The 20366-nt window shown below is 39.4% G+C and overlaps 1 protein-coding gene across 1 annotated transcript in view; it reads right to left on the bottom strand.

Annotated features, from left to right (window-relative positions):
- The window catches only part of rnf13 (ring finger protein 13), a gene marked incomplete at its 3' end in the record, with an annotated part of 46980 nt that overhangs the window by 9051 nt on the left and 17563 nt on the right, over positions 1–20366 (bottom strand). Inside the window, 5 exon segments of the mRNA NM_201044.1 lie at positions 493–586; positions 7793–7898; positions 8052–8142; positions 10288–10375; positions 19532–19657. Of these exon segments, the coding sequence (NP_957338.1) occupies positions 493–586; positions 7793–7898; positions 8052–8142; positions 10288–10375; positions 19532–19657 (505 nt within the window).

The following is a 20366-nucleotide window of genomic DNA, read 5'->3' as shown; positions in this document are numbered from 1 at the left end:
TCCAAAAACACCATATTTACCATCAAGAAACCAAACATCCAGCCATTTTAAGGTAAAATGTTTCAGGGAATGTCTCTGAAGATAAAAAAAGTTGACTTTTTATGAACTGTATTATTTATATACAGTGTTTATGCAGTTCAAGGGCGGCGCAATCGGCTAACAGCAAGAAGGTCGCTAGTTTAATCCCCGGCTGGGTCAGTTGGCGTTTCTGTGTGGAGTTTGCATGTTCTCCCTGTGTTGGTGTGGGTTTCCTCTGGGTGCTCCCCCACAGTTCAGACTCATGCGCTTTAGGGGAATTGATGAACTAAATTGGCAGCAGTATATGAGTGTGAATGTGAGAGTGTATAGGTGCTTATTTGACTGGAGAGTCATTCGTTGTGTAACACATATGCTAGATAAGTTGGCGGTTCATTCCACTGTGGCAACCCCTGAATAATAAAGGGAGTAAGCCGAAAAAGAAAATGAAGTTAATGCATTTAAAAAGTGTCCCACCTTTCTTAAATTTGTGGATTGGGAGTTTCTTCAGCTGGTCCTTGCGCAAGCGGCTTCTCCGGGCTCTGTGTCGATCCTGAACGAACTTTGTGATCTGTGACGTAAACATTTCAGTCAACAAAACATATTCATATTCAGTGCTGTGCTCACGTTTAGTTCGGGACAATTTTTAAAAACGTTTTATTTAAGATATTTCAATATATTTTTTACAGAACAACCCCTTTCCCAACAATTTAACCCCTTACAGATAAGAGTATATGGATGAAGTCAGAATTATTAGCCCCCCTGTTTATTTTTCTTCCAATTTCTGTTTAATGGAGAGCTGATTTATTCAACACATTTCTAATCATAATAGTTTTAATAACTCATCTCTAATCACTGATTTATTTTAACTTTTGTCATGATGACATAAACAATATTTGACTAGATATTATTCAAGATGCATCTATACAGCTTAAAGTGACATTTAAAAGCTTAACTAGGTTAATTAGGTTAACTAGGCAGGTTAGGGTAATTAGGCAAGTTATTGTATAAAAGTGGTTTGTTCTGTAGAAAGTCGGGGAAAAAAATTAGCTTAAAGGGGCTAATAATTTTGTCCTTAAAATGGTGTTTAAAAAATTAATAACTTCTTTTATTCTAGCCGAAATAAAACAAATAAGACTTTTTCCTAACGAAAAAATATGATCAGACATACTGTGACAATTTCCTTGCTCTGTTGAACATCATTTGGAAAAACATTAAAAAAAGAAAAAATAAATTAAAAGGGGGCTAATGATTCTGACTTCAACTGCACATAAAAAATAATAATAAAATTATTTAAAATATCAACTAAAAGAAACTAATAAAAATAAATAAATAAATAAATAAATAAATAAAAGGTACAGTGTAACCAACTTGGCAATTTTGTTGCTAGATTTAGAAACGTTTCATACTCAATCATTCATTTTCTTTTCGGCTTAGTCCCTTTATTAATCCGGGTTCGCCACAGCGGAATGAACCGCCAACTTATCCAGCAAGTTTTACACAGCGGATGCCCTTCCAGCCGCAACCCATGTCTGGGAAAACGTTTCATACTACCAGAGTAATTTTTTTTTTTCAAAAAGCATCTAGCAACATATTTAGCAATTTTTAACATTCATTTGCCTACTTTGAAATGACTCAAAAGAGCAGCGGCAGCAGGCCTCACTCAGTACAGTAAATTGCTAGCTCAGATTGTTTTTCATAACCGTTCATTTACTGATATTTGAGCATGTCTGGGGTAAGATGGAGGAGGAGGTGTTGAAGATGAACACAAAGAATCTTGAACTCTGGTAGTCCTGCAGGAACACTTTCTCTGCCATTCCAGATGACTTTATTAATCAGTGATTTGAGTCATTATTTGAGTCAATATTCAGTCTGTTTCCACTGCAGCATGACTTTATATTCTATACTGGACATTATTTCTGTTTCTTTAAGCAAAGTGAGACCTCACTGTCCTAATGAAATCATTCAAAATCAAGAGACATGATCATATTTTGTTGTGCTCAAATAAGTGTAATCTAGAGGCCTTTCATATAAACCACTTCTGATACCAAATGTTCAACTAGAAGTCATTACTTGCTGATCCTAAAACTTAAAAAGGTGGCAACAATTTTGTCAGGTAGTATATATATTTATATATATATATATATATATATATATATATATATATATATATATATATATATATATATATATATATTTTTTTTTTTTTTTTTTTTTTTTTTTTCTCCCCTTCATCTATAAAGGGTTAATGGGTTGTTTTGTAAAAAAAAAAAAAAAAAAAAGGGAAGGAAAAAAAAAAGTGACAATCTATGTAGTTTGCTTATTTTCATGTCTGTAAAACAGTGTTTAGAACAGGGGTCACCAACCCTGTTCCTGGAGAGTGAAAGATTATGTGCATTTTAGTTCACTTGCATTTACATTGATTAAACTCTGATGTGATATGATGGGGTGACCTGTGCCTCGACCCCCACAAACTGATAGGTGTGAACTAAATGACCCTTTTACAATCTCAATGGGTATTAGCAAAACAACAGCTGAAACATCTGAAGAGGGTCCTGCTGAGCTTCGTAAACAGAATGGTTTGTTTGATGCTAATATAAAGTACTGTCTCACAGACAGTACTTTGGGTTAAGTTACTTGAAGACCGACGGGTTAACATCACTGCTAAGGAACTGCACTATTGATTGTCTTCAATAAAGTCTTCTCTCCGTAAGAAATTTGGTCAGCATATTTATTTTATGTATTAGAGTAATCTAATACATTGGCGAGCCACCCAAGAACGGTTAAGCCAAATACAGCAAAATCTAACAATTTGGCGAAGCCAGCCAGGAGAGACTGAAAAGAGGAAAACTCATCAACTGCAACAAGAAATGAACTGAAGAATCTTGGAGAATCTACAGTTAAAGCTGAAGATAAACGGATTGTGTTTGTGGACGAGTCCTGGATCTACATATTGTATCTGTGGACACACTTTATTTTAATCAACTGGATCTCATCTCAAAGATCCTAGTTTGGTGAGTGAAACTTATCAGCTCTCTTAAAGAACCCTTAAAAGAAACATCTTTTATAAGTAACCATTAAAGTAAGCAGATCGACCTGTATATGTAGTGCAGTAATAAACTAAATACAGTGATAGTATTGCTGAAATTTCAGGCTTTTTCTTGATATTTGCAGAAATTGTTAAAGAAACAATTTGGTCCATTTATCAAAAGATTTTGAAAGAGCAGTGGAAATTTTAGGCTTAGTCCATTCTCGGGGTACTTGCAGGAATTATTTAAACAATTTGGTCCTTTCTCATGGAGATTGTAGGAATTGTTGAAAATAATTTGGTCCATTTCCCCAGGGGACTGTAGGAGCCGTAAAATAGTTTGGGACTGATGTTGCTGCAAGAATTAGGAATTCTTGACTGGGTGCTAATTCAGTAGCCACTATTTTAATTTTGAAAGTAACAGAGCCTTCTGTGATACGACAGAAATCTTAAAAACATTGTAGGTTTGGTTAGTTTTCTGGAGTTTGTATGAACTGTTAAATAATCATTCTGGTCCAATCACTAAGATTATGCAGAAGCAGAGCTTGGTCCATTCTCAGCTGTGATTGTAGAGATTGAAAAATAACAGTTTAGCTTATTTGTCCAAAGATGGTTAGGAGCCATATAAAGCAAACATAAAAAGTTTGAGACTGATATTGCTGCGAGAATTAGGAATTCTTGACTGTGGGCTAATTCAGTAGCCATTATTGTAATTTTGAAAATTCTAACTGTGTTACAATATGATGGCATAAAACTGAAAGCTGTTTGCCTTAGGTTTAAGGAGACAGTAAGATTTAAGCACATTGTATTAGGGACAAATCCTAAAGAAAGTTACTTAGCCTTCTAAGATAATGCTCTGAAAGAATTGTTATTAGACAGAAGCTCAGGCAATTTTAGGCTTGATTCTTGCTTTGAAGATTGTAGAAACTGTGAAAAAATAATTCTGGTCAAATCACTAAGATAATGCAGAAGCAAAGCTTGATACATTCACTGTTGTGATTGTAGAGATTGTAAAATTAACAGTTCAGTGCATTTGTTCAAAGATTGTCAGGAGCCAAATAAGAATTGGGACTGAAAGAATGAAGTGCTATTTTATTAGCCACTATTTTAGCTTTGAAACAATAGTTGGAGTTTTCTGTGTATTTGAAATAGTCTTCAGTATAACAGACTGTTGTTCATTTAAATTTGAATAAGCACCTTTAATATCTCTAACACCTTTTGTTCTGTATTCACACCTCTGAGGGTGTCCTGTAACTACCATGGCTGAGTCTGCAAGGAACTATGCTAATGGAGCTACCCTGAGACCAACATCAGAAAAGCATGGAACAGAACCTCCATGTGTTACCATTGATCAGATGTTGGAAAATCTGAATGCATATTTGGACAAAAGGCTGGGACTGAGGAAGTGTCGTGATGACGTGTGCAAGAAGTACAGTATCAAGCACTCAGAGAGTGGATTGTGGGCATTGCCAGACATTAAAAGGGCTTATGGAAAGACACAGCGCTTATGCACAACCACCAAGAAGGATGGATTGTCTGTGATTTTGGTTAAGCAAATTCTTCAACATGAGCATAAGTGTGAGACTGACAGATTGGAACGTGAGAACAAAGCGGAGAAAGCTAAAGTTCGAGCACTGGCTGAACAATTGCAAAACTTAAAGAAGGATAAAGAAAGACTGGAAAATGAAAACAACAAGCTATTGACTTTGATCTCCAAACAGCTGGAATCAAGATCTTCAAGCAGCTTTGTTGACAGTGAGGCGGATCTTTCCATCAACACCTGTGTTCATGACCAAGTGAACTCAAAGATTAGATTAGCTCCTGTGATTGTCAAACACAGAAGGACTAACGTTGAAATTGACAATGAGGAGGGCTATGAAGACAATGGAGAGAGACTAACTCGCACTGTGACAAAATTGGTAAAGAAGTATGTTCCATACAGGACATACCATCCAGCTACTCCAGAGCAAGTTGACAAATGGTCAAAAGAGCTGCCAGATGTATACAAACAACCACGAAAGGTTTGGCAGTTTCTTCAACGACTGCAGAAAATCTACATTTTACATCCACTAGACGGTGTGATGATTCTTAATGTCACCCTAAGAGACAGTGACCAAAAGAGACTCACAGAAAGTGTTGAAAGAAGGATTGGTGAATCACAAGAAAACATAGAGGATGGATGGGAAGCCATAAAAAACTTCTTGTTTGAACTAAAACCTGCAGAGGTCAATTGGGCAAGAATTACCTCATGCATGCAGAAAACTGGAGAAAGTGTTGCAGAGTTTGAAGAACGCTTCAGACAAATATGGACGGAACATTCTGGTCTGAATACAAGTGAAGATCTTGACAAAGACACTGGAATACCCCTGAAAACAGCATTTGTCAACGGACTCAATCCTGAGATTTCTAAAGATCTTAAAATCAGGTATGATGACTGGGACAGCACTGTAACAACTTTCATCCAGATTGTTGAATGGTCAGCTAAACTGGAGAGAGCACAAGATGTCAGACTCAGATCTTTGCAATCGAAAAGTTTGTTTTACAAGAACAGAACAACTGAGGATGAGCAAAAAGAACGTGAGTATATGGGATACTCAAAACTACGAACTAAAGGAAGATGCAGAAATTGCAATGAAGAAGGACACTGGGCCCGTGAGTGCAAGCTCAGTTTAAAACATCAAAGCAAGGATGATGACCACCTGTTCAAGCAGTTTCAGCAGCTCACAATACAACAAAAACAGACTCTGCTAAATGCTGTACAGCCGCAGGGAAACTGAAGAACCTCTCTCTGCAGCACCAGCTAGTGACGTCTTTTCCAGAAGCTGATGAACTGAATGTGTATGCAAACAGTAAGATAAAAGCTGACACAGAAGTCTCAACAGATGAAGACAAGTTTGATGTCCTAGTAGATGGTGTTGCCAAACAAGCCGTAAAGGAGAGAGGTGAACATACAGCGGCATTAAGACAGCTTCAGCAAGACCACCGATCAGTCTTAGACAGAAAGCAGACTGCAAATGAAAACTCAACAAAAGAAATGCTGATGGAGGGTGCAATAGAACTGCATGATGGCAACCAATGCAGTACAGATGGAAATAGACTATGCCCTTTTGAACATGCCCTAAGCCAGCCCATGTCCACTGAAAATCTGACATCTGACAGCCTTGTCCAATACAAAGCAAGACTCAGCCTGGCAGTACATGAGGACAATAATCAAGTTTTGTCACCTCTGAAGAGGGGCCATAGTTTAGAGCCCAGAAAATGGATAAAGATACGACAACCTCAGATATTACCATTAAAATCTAGGTGTGAGAGCTCATATGAGAAGGTTTTAGTATCTGATTCAATAAATAAAGTTCAGGGACTTGATGAATGGATCAACGTGAGTTTGCCTAGAGACGAGGGATAGATGACAGTAGTGTTTTTCAGAGTCCAGATATGGCGGGACTAGAGTTTTTAGGCTCTAGCTTGTCGCCTGAGGATGAAGACATAAACCACCACTGATAAACACTGTAGTGTCCTGTCAATATTAAATAGGGACAGTTTCTATAGTTTCTATAGGCAGTTTGACAATTTCTCTAAAATCTTTTTTTGGGCAAGATACGTTTCCCTTTTCTCTTTTGTGTGATTGCAGGTGTTCCGATGTTCCAGAGAATGACCAGAGACACACAAAACCAGACACCTAGATGAACACACCTGAACATTCACAGAACACAACCACATCCGCTACTTCCACAACATCACAACTTCAAATAGAAATGGACTCAGGCATTTAAGGAAATGCAAGCTTCACCATGCCTTGTTATTCTGTCACTTTAAGTTATATAGCCTGTATTGCAGATTGCTGTATACATGATTAACTTGTTTTATGATCAAATATGATCAGAGGAGGGATTGAAAGATTATGTGCATTTTAGTTCACTTGCATTTACATTGATTAAACTCTGATGTGATATGATGGGGTGACCTGTGCCTCGACCCCCACAAACTGATAGGTGTGAACTAAATGACCCTTTTACAATCTCAATGGGTATTAGCAAAACAACAGCTGAAACATCTGAAGAGGGTCCTGCTGAGCTTCGTAAACAGAATGGTTTGTTTGATGCTAATATAAAGTACTGTCTCACAGACAGTACTTTGGGTTAAGTTACTTGAAGACCGACGGGTTAACATCACTGCTAAGGAACTGCACTATTGATTGTCTTCAATAAAGTCTTCTCTCCGTAAGAAATTTGGTCAGCATATTTATTTTATGTATTAGAGTAATCTAATACATTGGCGAGCCACCCAAGAACGGTTAAGCCAAATACAGCAAAATCTAACAAGAGCCACCTTTCTGCAGATTTTAGTTGCAACCCTGACCAAACACACCTGTTTGTAATTATCAAGTGCTGCTTTAGGTACTATTAATTGGTTCAGGTGTGTTTGATCAGGGTTGGGACTGAATTCTGCAGGAAGGTAGCTCTCCAGGAACAGGGTTGGTGACCCCTGGTTTAGAAAATATCCTGCTGTCTGTATGAAAATATTTCAAATATGTAGGCTTGTGTTTTTATAAGACTTTAACTTTCAGGATATTTTTGGGTTTATCTGTATTTCCAGCACTTCTGTAGGCCTGGAAAATGACTAAAACTCCATGCCTCTGTATGAACCCTGCTTAATTTCAATCAAACCCATATCTAAATATCATGAGATGCATGCGTCCATAACTATATTCTTCAGGTATCGTTTTCTGCATAATTGCACACGACTCACCATGAAAACTACGATGAGGATGAGGCAGATTCCCACAATGATGAGGAATGGGATCAGATAATATTCCAGAGGCAGACTGAAGTCCGGCATGAGGATCACGTGACCCCTGGAAACACGCACACGTTACATTTCTTCACAGAGAACGTTGTGGTTTTTTGATATCTGGTGAGGCGCAGTCATATGACGAGCAGAGCAGCAGAACTGATCAGCTGTTTGTGTTAAGTAAGCGTCTGAACAGTGAAGTATTCAGGAGCCTCACCCTTTCTCATAGATGTAGTCCTCTTTCAGAGAGTTGGCCGCTTCTTCACCGATAAACACAGAAGGGATGTCTATCTGCTTCAGGATATCCACTGCAAAGAAATCAATAACATTAATAACATCAATAAGATTTCAACAATACACATATAGCTATGAGATTCTGATTCAGCTTGATTCCTTAAGTAAACAATTGTTATGAGTGTAGATTTTGTCATTCCTCCATCCCCAGCATCACCTGCCTAATTCTGCTCGAAATCAATTTGGCACTTCAGTGTTATTATTTAAAGCTGATAAATTTATTTAAAGTATGTTAGGACTAGAGCTTTTTTTTGTCTCTTGAATCGATTTTGAGCTTAGATTTTAAACAGCAGACGGCGTTCTAGGCTAGTTTTAAACAGCAGACGATGCTCTAGGCTGCAGACGGCGCTCTAGGCTAGTTTTCAACAGCAGACGGCGCTCTAGGCTAGTTTTCAACAGCAGACGGCGCTCTAGGCTAGTTTTAAACAGCAGACGGCGCTCTAGGCTAGTTTTAAACAGCAGACGGCGCTCTAGGCTAGTTTTAAACAGCAGATGGCGCTCTAGGCTAGTTTTAAACAGCAGACGGTGCTCTAGGCTAATTTTAAACAACAGAGGCGCTCTAGGCTAGTTTTAAACAGCAGACGGCGCTCTAGGCTAGTTTTAAACAGCAGACGGTGCTCTAGGCTAATTTTAAACAACAGAGGCGCTCTAGGCTAGTTTTAAACAGCAGACGGCGCTCTAGGCTAGTTTTAAACAGCAGACGGTGCTCTAGGCTAGTTTTAAACAACAGATGACGCTCTAGGCTAGTTTTTTTAAGTAAACAGCACTCTAGGAAGGTTTTAATAAAAGATGGAGCTCTAGGCTATTTTTTAACAGCAGACGGCGCTCTAGGCTAGTTTTTAACAGCAGACAGTGCTCTAGGCTAGCTTTTATCAGCAGATAGCGCTGTAGGCTCGTTTTTCATAGTGGGTGATGTTCTAGGCTAGTTATTAACAGCAAACAGCATGCTAGGCTAGTTTTTAACAGCGGACAGCGATCTAGGCTATTTTTTGACAGCAGATGTCGCTCTAGGCTAGTGTTTAACAGTAGATAGCGCTCTAGGCTAATTTAAACAGCAGATAGCGCTCTAGGCTAGTTTTTAACAGCAGGTGGTGCTCTAGGCTAGACTTAACAGGAGATGGCGCTCTAGGCTAGTTTTGAACAGCAGATTGCACTCTAGGCTAGTTTGTTAAGCGGACAGCATGCAAGGCTCGTTTTTAACAGCGCTCTAGGCTGCTGTTTAACAGCAGATGTCGCTCTAGGCTAGTGTTTAACAGTAGATGGTGCTCTAGGCTAGTTTTTAATAGCAGACAGCGATCTAGGTTAGTTTTTTGACAGCAGATGATATGCTAGGCTAGTTTTTAACAACAGACAGCACTCTCGACTAGTTTTTTATCACAGCAGACAGCGTTCTAGGCTAATTTTTAACAGCAGCTAGAGCTAGCTTTTTAACAGTAGACGCACTCTAGGCTAGTTTTTTAAAGCAGATAGCGCTGTAGGCTAGTTTTTAATAGTAGATGATGTTTCAGGCTAGTTTTGAACAGCACATGGCGCTCTAGGCTAGTTTTAACAGCAGATGACATACTAGGCTAGTTTTAATAGTCGAAAGCACTAAAGTCTATTTTTAACAGTAGACACACTCTAGGCTAATTTTTACTAGCAGACGTTGCTCTAGGCAAACTTTTTTACAGCATATAGGGTTCTAGGACAGTCTACCGGAAGACGATGCTCTAGGCTAGTGTTTAACAGCAGATGGTGCTCTAGGATAGTTTTTAAAAGCAGATTGCACTCTAGGCTAGATTTACACAGCTCAAAATCAATGCAGCTCTCCATTTTTAATCAAATTAGGCTACTAAATCGTCCAGATAACATTGAACACATACAATAAAAGTCCTGCAGAATATTTCAGACCACACAAGTAGAGTAAACAGGCTTAAAACAGTTATTCTGCACCGACAAGAGGCTTAATAAATGACATCAGATCTAATTGTGGCATAATCTGCTCCTCCAGGAACGCTGAGGTCTGGTTTCTCCCAGTCAGTTTCCCCTCACGGCCACATCTCGACTGATAAAAACAGCGGCGGTTATGAGCAGCACAGGGCCGGAGGAGGTTTGTGAATCGCAGCATTGTCCCTTGTGTCTCGGCTGCATGTTTTATGCATTGCTGTGCAGGAACTTACGGTCTTCGGATCCCATGCTGATTAAGTCATCAGAGTCCACATTGTGGACAATCGCCGCCTTGTAGCCGGCCTTCTGCGCATGGAGGACCTGAAGAAGAAGAAGAAGAAGAAGACTCCAGCATTGTGTTGAGAATAACACACAGGCGTCATGCATGAGCTCTACAAAACACATATTCAACACAGCTCTTGCATGACACACACGGGGGTTTCATGGGCTAGTCAGAATGGCTGTTTGCTAATTAACATGTGGAAAGAACTATTTGTGTCAATACATCACAATGCGTCCCATTTAAAGGGTTAGCTCACCCAAAAATGAAAACTCTGTCATTCTGTTCAAACCTATTGAGGTTTTTCTTCCGTTAAACACAAAAGAAGATATTTCGAAGAATGTTGGAAACCACTGATTTCTACAGTATAAAAAAAAGATAGTATGGAAGTTAATGGTTACCAGTTTACAACATTCTTCAAAATATCTTCCTTTGTGTTCATCAGAAGAAGAAAAAAACAAAGGCTTTAAACCACCCTGGAGGGGGGGGGGGTGCATTACATTATAGCCCCTTTCACACAGTGATACAGGTAAATATCTGGAAAATTTCCGGAACGACTTTACCGGTAAATTCAAAAAAGCGCTGTTCACGCAGGCGAGGACGATATGGAATTTTTCCGGAAAAGAGCGTTCACACATCCATTCCAAAATACCGGTAAATTCTGACATCATCAACCAGAAATGAGCTCTAAACGCCTGCGCTTGTGTTTGTAAACATTTGACTACATCACAAACTCTGTGGATGATCAGTATTGTGAACAACTTCGATGAAATATAGAGAAACACTTTCGCATGTCGAGATGTACATGATGTGTGTGTGCTGGCGCTTACGGGCTGTTTCACGGGCACACACAAAGCTTGAAGGTAAACAAACAACGGCTAATCATAAGCACCTTATCGATATTTATTTACAAGGTTGGCATTAAGTTGAACATATAAACGTTATCTGACTAACGCCCCATTCACACGGGGCGTCAGCGTCAACGCTTCCCATTCACTTTGAATGGGTGACGTCACACGTTGACGAACTGCATTGTGGATCCGTCAGCGCCGCTTTAGAGGCATTGCTCGCTGCAGAAGTTGGGACTAGCTCAACTTTTCAAGCGCCAACGGAAGAGTCAGCCAATCAGATGGCTGTATGCAAATACACCAGCTAGACAGTGGCCTATTGCTGACGCAATTTCATTGGCTGACGCTTCTATGACGATCGTTTCAGCCCCAACTTCAGACATGCCTTCAGTCAAGCGTTGTCGCTGAAGCCCCGTGTGGATGGGGCGTAACTTCTAGCAGCTAAATGTGTCTGGGAAAATATCCAAAGGCTTTTATTAACATAAACCGCGCGGACGTGAATGCGTCTGACTGTTCTGATTGGCTAAAGTAGACGTCTCATGTCAGCATGTTCTAGACGTGCACGCGCTCTTTCCGGCAATCTTCCCTCTGGGTTAACACAGTGCTGCATTCCGGCAAATTACCGGTAACGTTACAACTTCTCTTGAATTTACCGAATTTACCGGTACTTTCAAAAAGGGCCTGTTCACACATACACACCTTTCCGGAAAATTGCCGGTAAAGGTCTGTATGTGTGAAAGGGGTTATCAGTACATTATTAACTTTGACTTAAACTTTCGGGCTTCATCGAACATGGACCTTCAGCAGTGGCTGGGTGTGAGTGTGACGCGGCTGGGATGAGAATCAGCAAGCCATGGTGCTCCATGGGAAAAGGGTGGTTTGCCATCTCCAGGTTGGAGGAAAGTCTTTACCCTAGGTGGAGGAGTTCAAGTATCTCTCGGTTTTGTTCATGAGTGAGAGAAAGATGGAGTGTGAGACTGACAGGCAGATCAGTGCAGCGGCAGCAGTAATGTGGTCAATGTATCGGTCTCCTGTGTTAAAAAAGGAGCTGAGCCGAAAGGTAAAGCTTTCGATTTACCGGTCAGTCTACGTTCCTACTCACACCTAGCTTTGGGTCATGACTGAAAGGAAAAGATTGCGGATATCAGCGGCTGAATTGAGTTTCCTTTGCAGGGTGGCAGGGCACTCTCATAGATAGAGTGAGGAGCTCTGTCACCCGGGAGGAGCTCGGAGTAGAGCCGCTGCTCCTCCACATCGATAGAAGTCAGCTGAGGTGGCTCAGGCATCTGTTTCGGATGCCTCCTGGACGCCTACCTAAGAGCTCATATGTCACAATACAGAATTTATACAGTTTAACAGTTTTGTTGATTGACTACATGCTTTTACATACAGGCATATAATGTTGTCATCAATTAATTTTAAAAGAATCAAATTAAAATATCTTTTCAATATATTCAATAAAACATATATAAATTAAATTATAAATACTTTGGACAGAATTCAGTGTAAATATAAGACATTATTTATAAAAATACACCTACAGAAATATTTTTAGTGTATGAACATGAATAGAGCTGTCGTTTTTGATTTAACAGGCGCAAAACTACATGATGAATGCTGTGAGTTTGCGTCAGGATGATGATACATGGGCCGACTTTTTGAGCAATGTTGCTGCCATATTGCAGGGTGTGATGCTGCTTGGCTACTTTCATGAAATAGGATGTGAGGTCTAGTTATCTACCTGTCCTCACTCACTATGCTTCAGTTTAGTCCCTGATTTATCAGGGGATGCCACAGCCTAATGAACCACCAATTATTCCAGCTTGTGTTTTATGCAGTTGATTCCCTTCCAGCCACAAACCAGTACTGGGAAACACCTATACACTTTCGCATTCACACATGCCCTTATACACTAGGGACAATTTAGTTTATCTATTCACCCATACTGCGTGTTTTTGGACTGTGGGGGAAACCCGTTATTTACCTGCCAAGTGAAACTAAAACATGTAGTAGTACTTTGTACTTAAGTACTTATTTTGAGGTCGTACTTTGTTTCTTTTACTTGAGTATAAAAGTGTAGTCAGTACTTTAACTTTTACCAGAGTTGTTTTAAACATGAGTAGCTGTACTTCTACTTAAGTAAAGGATGTGTACTTTTGCCATCTCTTCAAGTTAATAAAAACAAAGGTCCTGTTTTTGTCTATAATTTGTATCAAAAGCCTGTTTTCATGCGCAACAGCGGCCACTAAAGGCAGAATGGAGAATTACAGCAGCCAAACTGTCAGCTTTCATAGGTAAACATCTAACATTATGATCAAAACAGTCTCCAAACGCATATTCTAGTGCAGAAGTATTGAATCTAGAAGAGCGGAGAGTGAGGGTGAGCTGTAAATAATCTGCTGTGGAGCCGCATTCCTGCAGCGCTGCTTTAGTGATTAGTGAATGTTTGCGCAGACGAGAGATAAAAACATTCAAGACATTCCACAGAAACGCAATCTCTCGTCTCGGGTCACGTGAAGCTGCTCGCCGGTGTAAAACTCCGAACACACCGCAGTTTAAACTGCTGCTGAGACCCGTGTCTGCCAGTTTTAGAGATTTTGCACACCGAATGACAATTAGGTTTACTGTACAGCGGGGAAAATAAGTATTGAACATGTCATGCTTTTTCCTGGGAATAATATTTGTAAATGAGCTGTTGACATGGAACTGAAGCAGATTTTGGTAAAACCCAAACAGCGCGAACAAAAAATAAAACAAGTTATGTGTAATAATACTTTATATACAAGGCTTTTAAGGTGATGGCAGCTTAAAGACACCTTTCATATGGAGAATGAAGTCACATGCATTGCTCAGGTGTGAGTTTTGTCTCATCTATCAAAATCTAAGCTCTAAATTGAGCTCAGGTACATTCTGTTTCCACTGATTGTTCTTGAGATGTTTCAGCAGCTTCACCTGTGGTCAATTCAGTTGATTGGACATGATTTGAAAAGGCATACACCTGTCTATATATGGGCCCAGGGTTGAGTCAAAGCACAAACCAAGCATGAAGACAAAGGAATTGTCTGTAGAGTTCAGAGACAGGATTGTCTTGAGGCACAAGGCTGGGGAAGGTTACAGAAACATTTCTTCTGCTCTAAAAGTTCCACTAAGCACAGCGGCCTCCATTATCTGTAAGTGGAAGATGTTTGAACCACCAGGACTCCTCCTAGAGCTGGCCGGCCATCTAAGCTGAGTGATCGGGGGAGAAGGGCTTTAGTCAGGAAGGTGATCATTGACCCGATGGTCACTCTGTCTAAGCTCCAGCGTTCTTCTGTGCAGAGAGGAGAACCTTACAGAAGGACAACCATCTGTGCAGCAATCCACCAATCAGGCTTGTATGGTAGAAAAGCCTGGAATTTGCCAAAAGGCATCTGAAGGACTCTCAGACCATAAGAAACAAAATTCTCTGGACTAAAATTTAACTCTTTGGAGTGAATGCCAGGCGTTACGTTTGGAGAAAAGCAGACATGTCATTATGGGGTACTGTGTGTGGAATGTTCAGGAAATCAATGAATTTAATCCATTTTTGAATAAGGCTGTAACATAAACAAATGTAGGAAAAAAGTGAAGCGTTGTCAATACTTTCCGGATGCACTGTAACTAGGTTAATAGGCGTGTCACGATTTCGGTTTTTAATCGAAATCGATCGAAATTTATGCTCAATTTCGATTATCGAATCAAAAAATAGAATCGTCGATGCTGCCACGCCCCCATGTCACGTCAGCTTGGCTTGCCAAGCCGGAAAAAAGCAGGCTTGTTGAAGTGCTTGTTAAACTGCATAAGCAGGAGACCCGTCGACAGAACTTAAACCCTCTCCTCTTTCAATGAAGTCGCCGGTGTGTAAGCATTTTGGATTTCCAGTGAGTTATGTTGACAACGTTCATGTTGTCGACAAAAAAACACAGTTTTGCAAGCTCTGCTATGTACGTATTACGTACGGTTTGTCCGATAGACAACACCGGCATCGCGATCCTCCGCCCGCCCCTGTTGCATATCCGCTCGTGAAAAGTACACACTCAGGCCCTGTTTACTCTGTCTTTGTTTTTAAACGGCATTTTAGAACGACAACGATTTGACATCCATAGTGGCGTGTAGCATTTCTGAGCAGCCCTCCTTCCTCTCTACCTCTGAAACATCACGTGACCACACAGACACAGACGCACACACAGCCATGCGCTCGAGACAGCAGGTCCAGGCAGTCAGAGGACTGCTTCAATCTTTCACTCACTTGTACTTTGTCATTTTAGCGAACACCTCAGAAACTGTTGGCTGGTTCCTGTTGGTTGTGCGTCTTTTTTACCGACGCCATTATAACGACACAGATCACTGCCTATTCACGAGTCCCGCAGAAAAAGTGATTGACAGGTGGTAATTATGTGTGTATCTTGCCTTTATTCATTTACTGTATGATTTGTTTATGGATAAAAAAAAGACCATGCAGGTCAGGTAGTTTAAACGGTAGGCTAAAAATAATTAATTGGTCATTAATTAATTAATTATTCATAATCGAAAATCGAATCGAATCATGCCTTTAGAATCGAAAATGTAATCGAATCAAGAATTTGGAGGATCGTGACACCCTTATAGGTTAATTAGGGTAATTAGGCAAGTCATTGTAAAACAGTGGTTTGTTCTGTAGACAAAAACAAATATTGCTTAAGGGGGCTAATAATATTGACCACAAAATGATTTTTAACATTTAAAAACTGCTTTTATTCTAGCCGAAATTAAACAAATAAAAATATTATAGAAAATAATGTGGAAAAAACTCCTTGCTCCATTAAATATAACTTTGGGAAATATTTGAAAAGGAAAAACTAAATGTAATAATTAGTATGTCTACATAAAGCCTAAAATCTCTACATTTAAACCAACCAAATGAACTCGGACATAAATGTTCTCTGGTTTTGTCATCCATAAGAAACGAATGCGAGGTAATCTCTGTCCCGTCTGATTCAAGAATTCCCGCCTCCGGCATTCAACCCCAAATCACATGACGGGAAAACGCTTGAACGCTCAGGAATGTAAATGTGTGTTTGCTTTATTCCTCATATAATACTAATGTTTTGTGTTTCAGCTATCCGCAGCCCACTTATTGCTCTTGTTTTGCATCTTTATTGGTTTGGTTATTTTTGTCTAATGCCAGTAATCGGCCTTAAAGAAGCGGGAATGGCCTGAGGGGCGGATTAGTATTATTTCCTTTGTTTGTTTTTGTATTATTTCCTCACTGTGTGTCAACACATTATGGGAACCGCTTGTTTGGGTTGTAGAGCTGAGGTAATGTAATATGTGTATTTGACATTATTGGTTTGTGCATAATGAATTCGCTGATTCTGAGTGTGTGCGCGGTATATTTAACTATTTGGATTTTGGTTTAAAGTAGGCTTGCATAATATATGATTTCAGCATTGATATCGCAACGTGATCCTTCGCAATAGTCACATCACAGGATACGTAATGTTGAGTTTGTGTTATAAATCATCGTTTACATGTGTTTTAGATGCCTTTAATTGGACAATGACCTTAAAAGCATTTAGGTATACGAAATTGTTCTATTTGTGACCTTAACTACGATTAATTTATTGAATTATTTGTATTTTGATCATTCAGCTACCATAGATAAATACCGTTAAACTTTATTTCAATTTTATCTTTTTCCTGATTGTATTTATAGATTGTTATGCATGAAAATACTTACAACACAAGTATTTTCCTCTTTCACTTCTCATACTGACGGAGGGAGCGATTCGTTTGTGAATGAATCTCCGTTATGAACGATTTGTTCACTAGCCGACAATAATACAAGTTTCTGGCAGCGCAGCATCTCGTTGTCATATTTCTTTAGCATTGTTTGCTGAAGTCCAGCATCTTCACGTAATAACACTGTTTTGACTAGTGCAGCTGAATAACTTTTGTCCTGGGAGCACTGTACCAATGTGGCGGCGCTATTGACGCATGCTCAGGGTCCCTATGCGATATCTAGTGTATATATCTATGGACGAATATCAAAGAAAAACAGCATGCTGGTAATATGAGAACATTTAGGTTTCAAAAACAGACACCAAACAACGGTGCATTAGATAGCTACTAGATTGAGTGTCACTAGCTATATACAGACTATTGAGCTGAAGCTACACTACAAAACTAAAATCGCAAATCAAATATGTCAAAATAAATAAATAATAAAATAAATAAAAAAAATTGCAATGAGATATTTTCCCTAAATCGCACAGCCTCAATTCCAAATGTTCTTACATTACAAATTCCTTCCAAATAAAGATATTAAGTTATCTGGTGAAATTGTTTTCATATCGAAATATATAATCGCAAAATAAAAGAAACATCCCAATGCTAGATGTTTACAGTATCATGCAGCCCTAGCTTAAAGCTCAGTATCGAGTTGTCGAGCAAAGCATTTATTGCCCTCCTACAGTGTTCGCCACCAATAAATGTTGGCAAACTGTTTACAAAGAACCTGTGTTTTGGTTTTTGGGAGTTATTAAAGTGAAAACGGGCCTTGTAACACTTGAAGAGATGAAAGCTGTGCTTGTAAGATGGCCGCTGAGTGACTTGCCCTAAAAGGACTTTGGTTTAGTGTAGTACAGGTGTGTTGCATGGGGCAAAGTGCGCAGGTGGTGTTTCATTCTTCATGTGTTTGCTCACAGTGTGTAAGCAGAGAAACTCTTTACGTTTATCAGCACATTTACTGATTATTTGGACAGAGGCGTGTCTGTGTGATCCTTAATGGCAGAGAAGTCAAACGAGGACATTTTATCAAGAAAAATTATATATGATGTATATATATATATATATATAAATTGATCTTTTTTTTTTTTTGTTTCTTTGTTTTTCATTCATCCATTGATTTTACTTCGGCATAATCTCTTATTTATCATGGGCCACCACAGTGGAATGAACCGCCAACTATTCCGGCATATGTTTTGCGCAGTTGATGCCTTTACAGCTGCAACTCAGTACAGGGAAACACCCATATACTCCCAATTACACACACACACTCGTACACTACGGCCAATTTAGTGAATCTAGCGCATGTGTTAGGACTGTGAGGGAAACCAGAGCACTCAGAGGAAACCCACACCAATACTGGTGGAACATGCAAACTCCACACAGAAATGCCAACTGACCCATCCGGGACCTGAACCAGTGACATTCTTGGCTTCTTGCTGTGAGGCGACAGTTCTAAACACTGACCCATATCATTTACTAAATGTATTAAAAATAAGCGGATCAAAAAGTGTCCTAAAACAATAACAGGTGCTGTTCAATAGTTTTAGGACAACGTTTTGAATCACTTCAAATGCTGACATCTGTATATTTTAATTAAATATAATTTAGCTTTATTCATTCATTTTCTTTTCGGCTTAGTCCCTTTATTAATCTGTGGTCGCCACAGCAGAATGAACCGCCAATTTATCCAGCATAGGCTTTAGGCAGAGGATGCCCTTCCTTCGCTACCCAACACTGAAAAACATTCACACACACACACACATACACTATGGTCAGTTTTGGCATACCCAAATCACCTATTCCACATGTGTTTGGACTGTGGGGGAAAGCGGAGCACCCGCACTAACACGGGGAAAACTAATCAAGGTTTATTTTAAAAATAAATATATTATTAGATTTTTTTAATAAGTTTGTTTCTTTTATTTAAAAAAATAATAATACAATTTCTAAAAAACTAAAGGGCTAATAAAATCGACCTTATCCGTTTTTATTTTTCTATTATTACTATTTTTATTCCAGACAAACTAAAAATATTTACGAAAGGGGGCAGCGTGGTGGCTCAGTGGTTAGCACTGCCACCTCACAACAAGAAAGTAGCTGTTTCGAGCCTCGGCTGGGCCAGTTGGCGTTTCAATGTGGTGTTTGCATGTTCTCCCCATGTTGGTGTGGGTTTCCCCCACAGTCCAAACACATGTGCTATAGGGAAATTGAACACAACTAAATTGGCTGTAGTGTATGAGTGTGACAGGTGTGTGTGTGTTTTCCAGTACTAGGTTGTGGCTGGAGGGGCGTCCGCTGTGTAAAACTTATGTTGGAATAGTTGGTGGTTCATTCCGCTGTGGCCACCCCTGATAAATAAGGGAGTAAGCTGAAGGAAAATGAACGAATATATAAAAGAAAACACTAAAACATCCCCTCAAAACTATAATGAATTGCTTTACATATTATCCATGCGTGTTCATTCATTGATAAACCTGCTTGTTGACTATTAAATGAGCAGAAAGTGTGCAGTCTGAGTGCTTTTCGTTTTACTCTTCTTATTTCTCGGACACTCAGACTCACCTTGATGTCGAAGTTGCAGTCGAAGCGTCTGATGAGGACGATGAAGGCGCTGCTGAGGTTTTCCCTCTGTGGTGGAGGCTCGATCGGCACACAGGCGTTTTCAGGACGAGCCCCGATCAGAAAACCCTGAGCAGAGAAACACAAACACACACCAGGAGGTCATTAACACTACACTAACAGAGAGCCGACAGCGCCCTCTGCTGGAGCAAACACACACTCACATACAGCTGAAGATCCCCCTGGAGATTCACTCATAACTCCTCTCTAAAAACTGATTTATTTAATCTTTGCCATGATGACAGTAAATAATATTTCTTTAAGAATGTAACTTAAAGAGTTCCACAGGGTTCAGTATTAGGGCCTCTTCTTTTTACTATATATGCATAAATATTATTGATCAAAATATCAAAAAATGTTCATTATTATGCGGATGATACAGTCATATACACGGCGGCATCTACACCTAATCTGGCCCTTTCTCAACTACAGATCGCTTTTAATGTACTTCAACATAATTTATCTGAGTTAAAATGAGTTTTAAATGCCGATAAAACAAAACTTAATGCTCTTTTCAAATTCAAAACAAGCCAAGCAAAAGCTAGGTCCTATTACTACTGCTCACGGTGCAGAGATTGAATTGGTGTCCCAGTACAAACATCTTGGAATTTTAATTGACGATACACTTTCTTTTAGTTCTCAGATTCAGCAATTGGTGAAAAAATTTAAAGTGATTTCAGGCTTCTATTTTAGAATTAAGAACTGCCTTTCTTTTGATGCTAAAAAGAAGCAACATTCATGTGGACATTGGACTACGGTGATGTTATCTATATGCATG

The sequence above is a fragment of the Danio rerio genome, chromosome 22 (assembly GCF_049306965.1).
Source record: "Danio rerio strain Tuebingen ecotype United States chromosome 22, GRCz12tu, whole genome shotgun sequence".
In the NCBI taxonomy this organism is placed as follows: Eukaryota; Metazoa; Chordata; class Actinopteri; order Cypriniformes; family Danionidae; genus Danio; species Danio rerio.
This window is presented reverse-complemented; position numbering and strand designations above follow the sequence as displayed.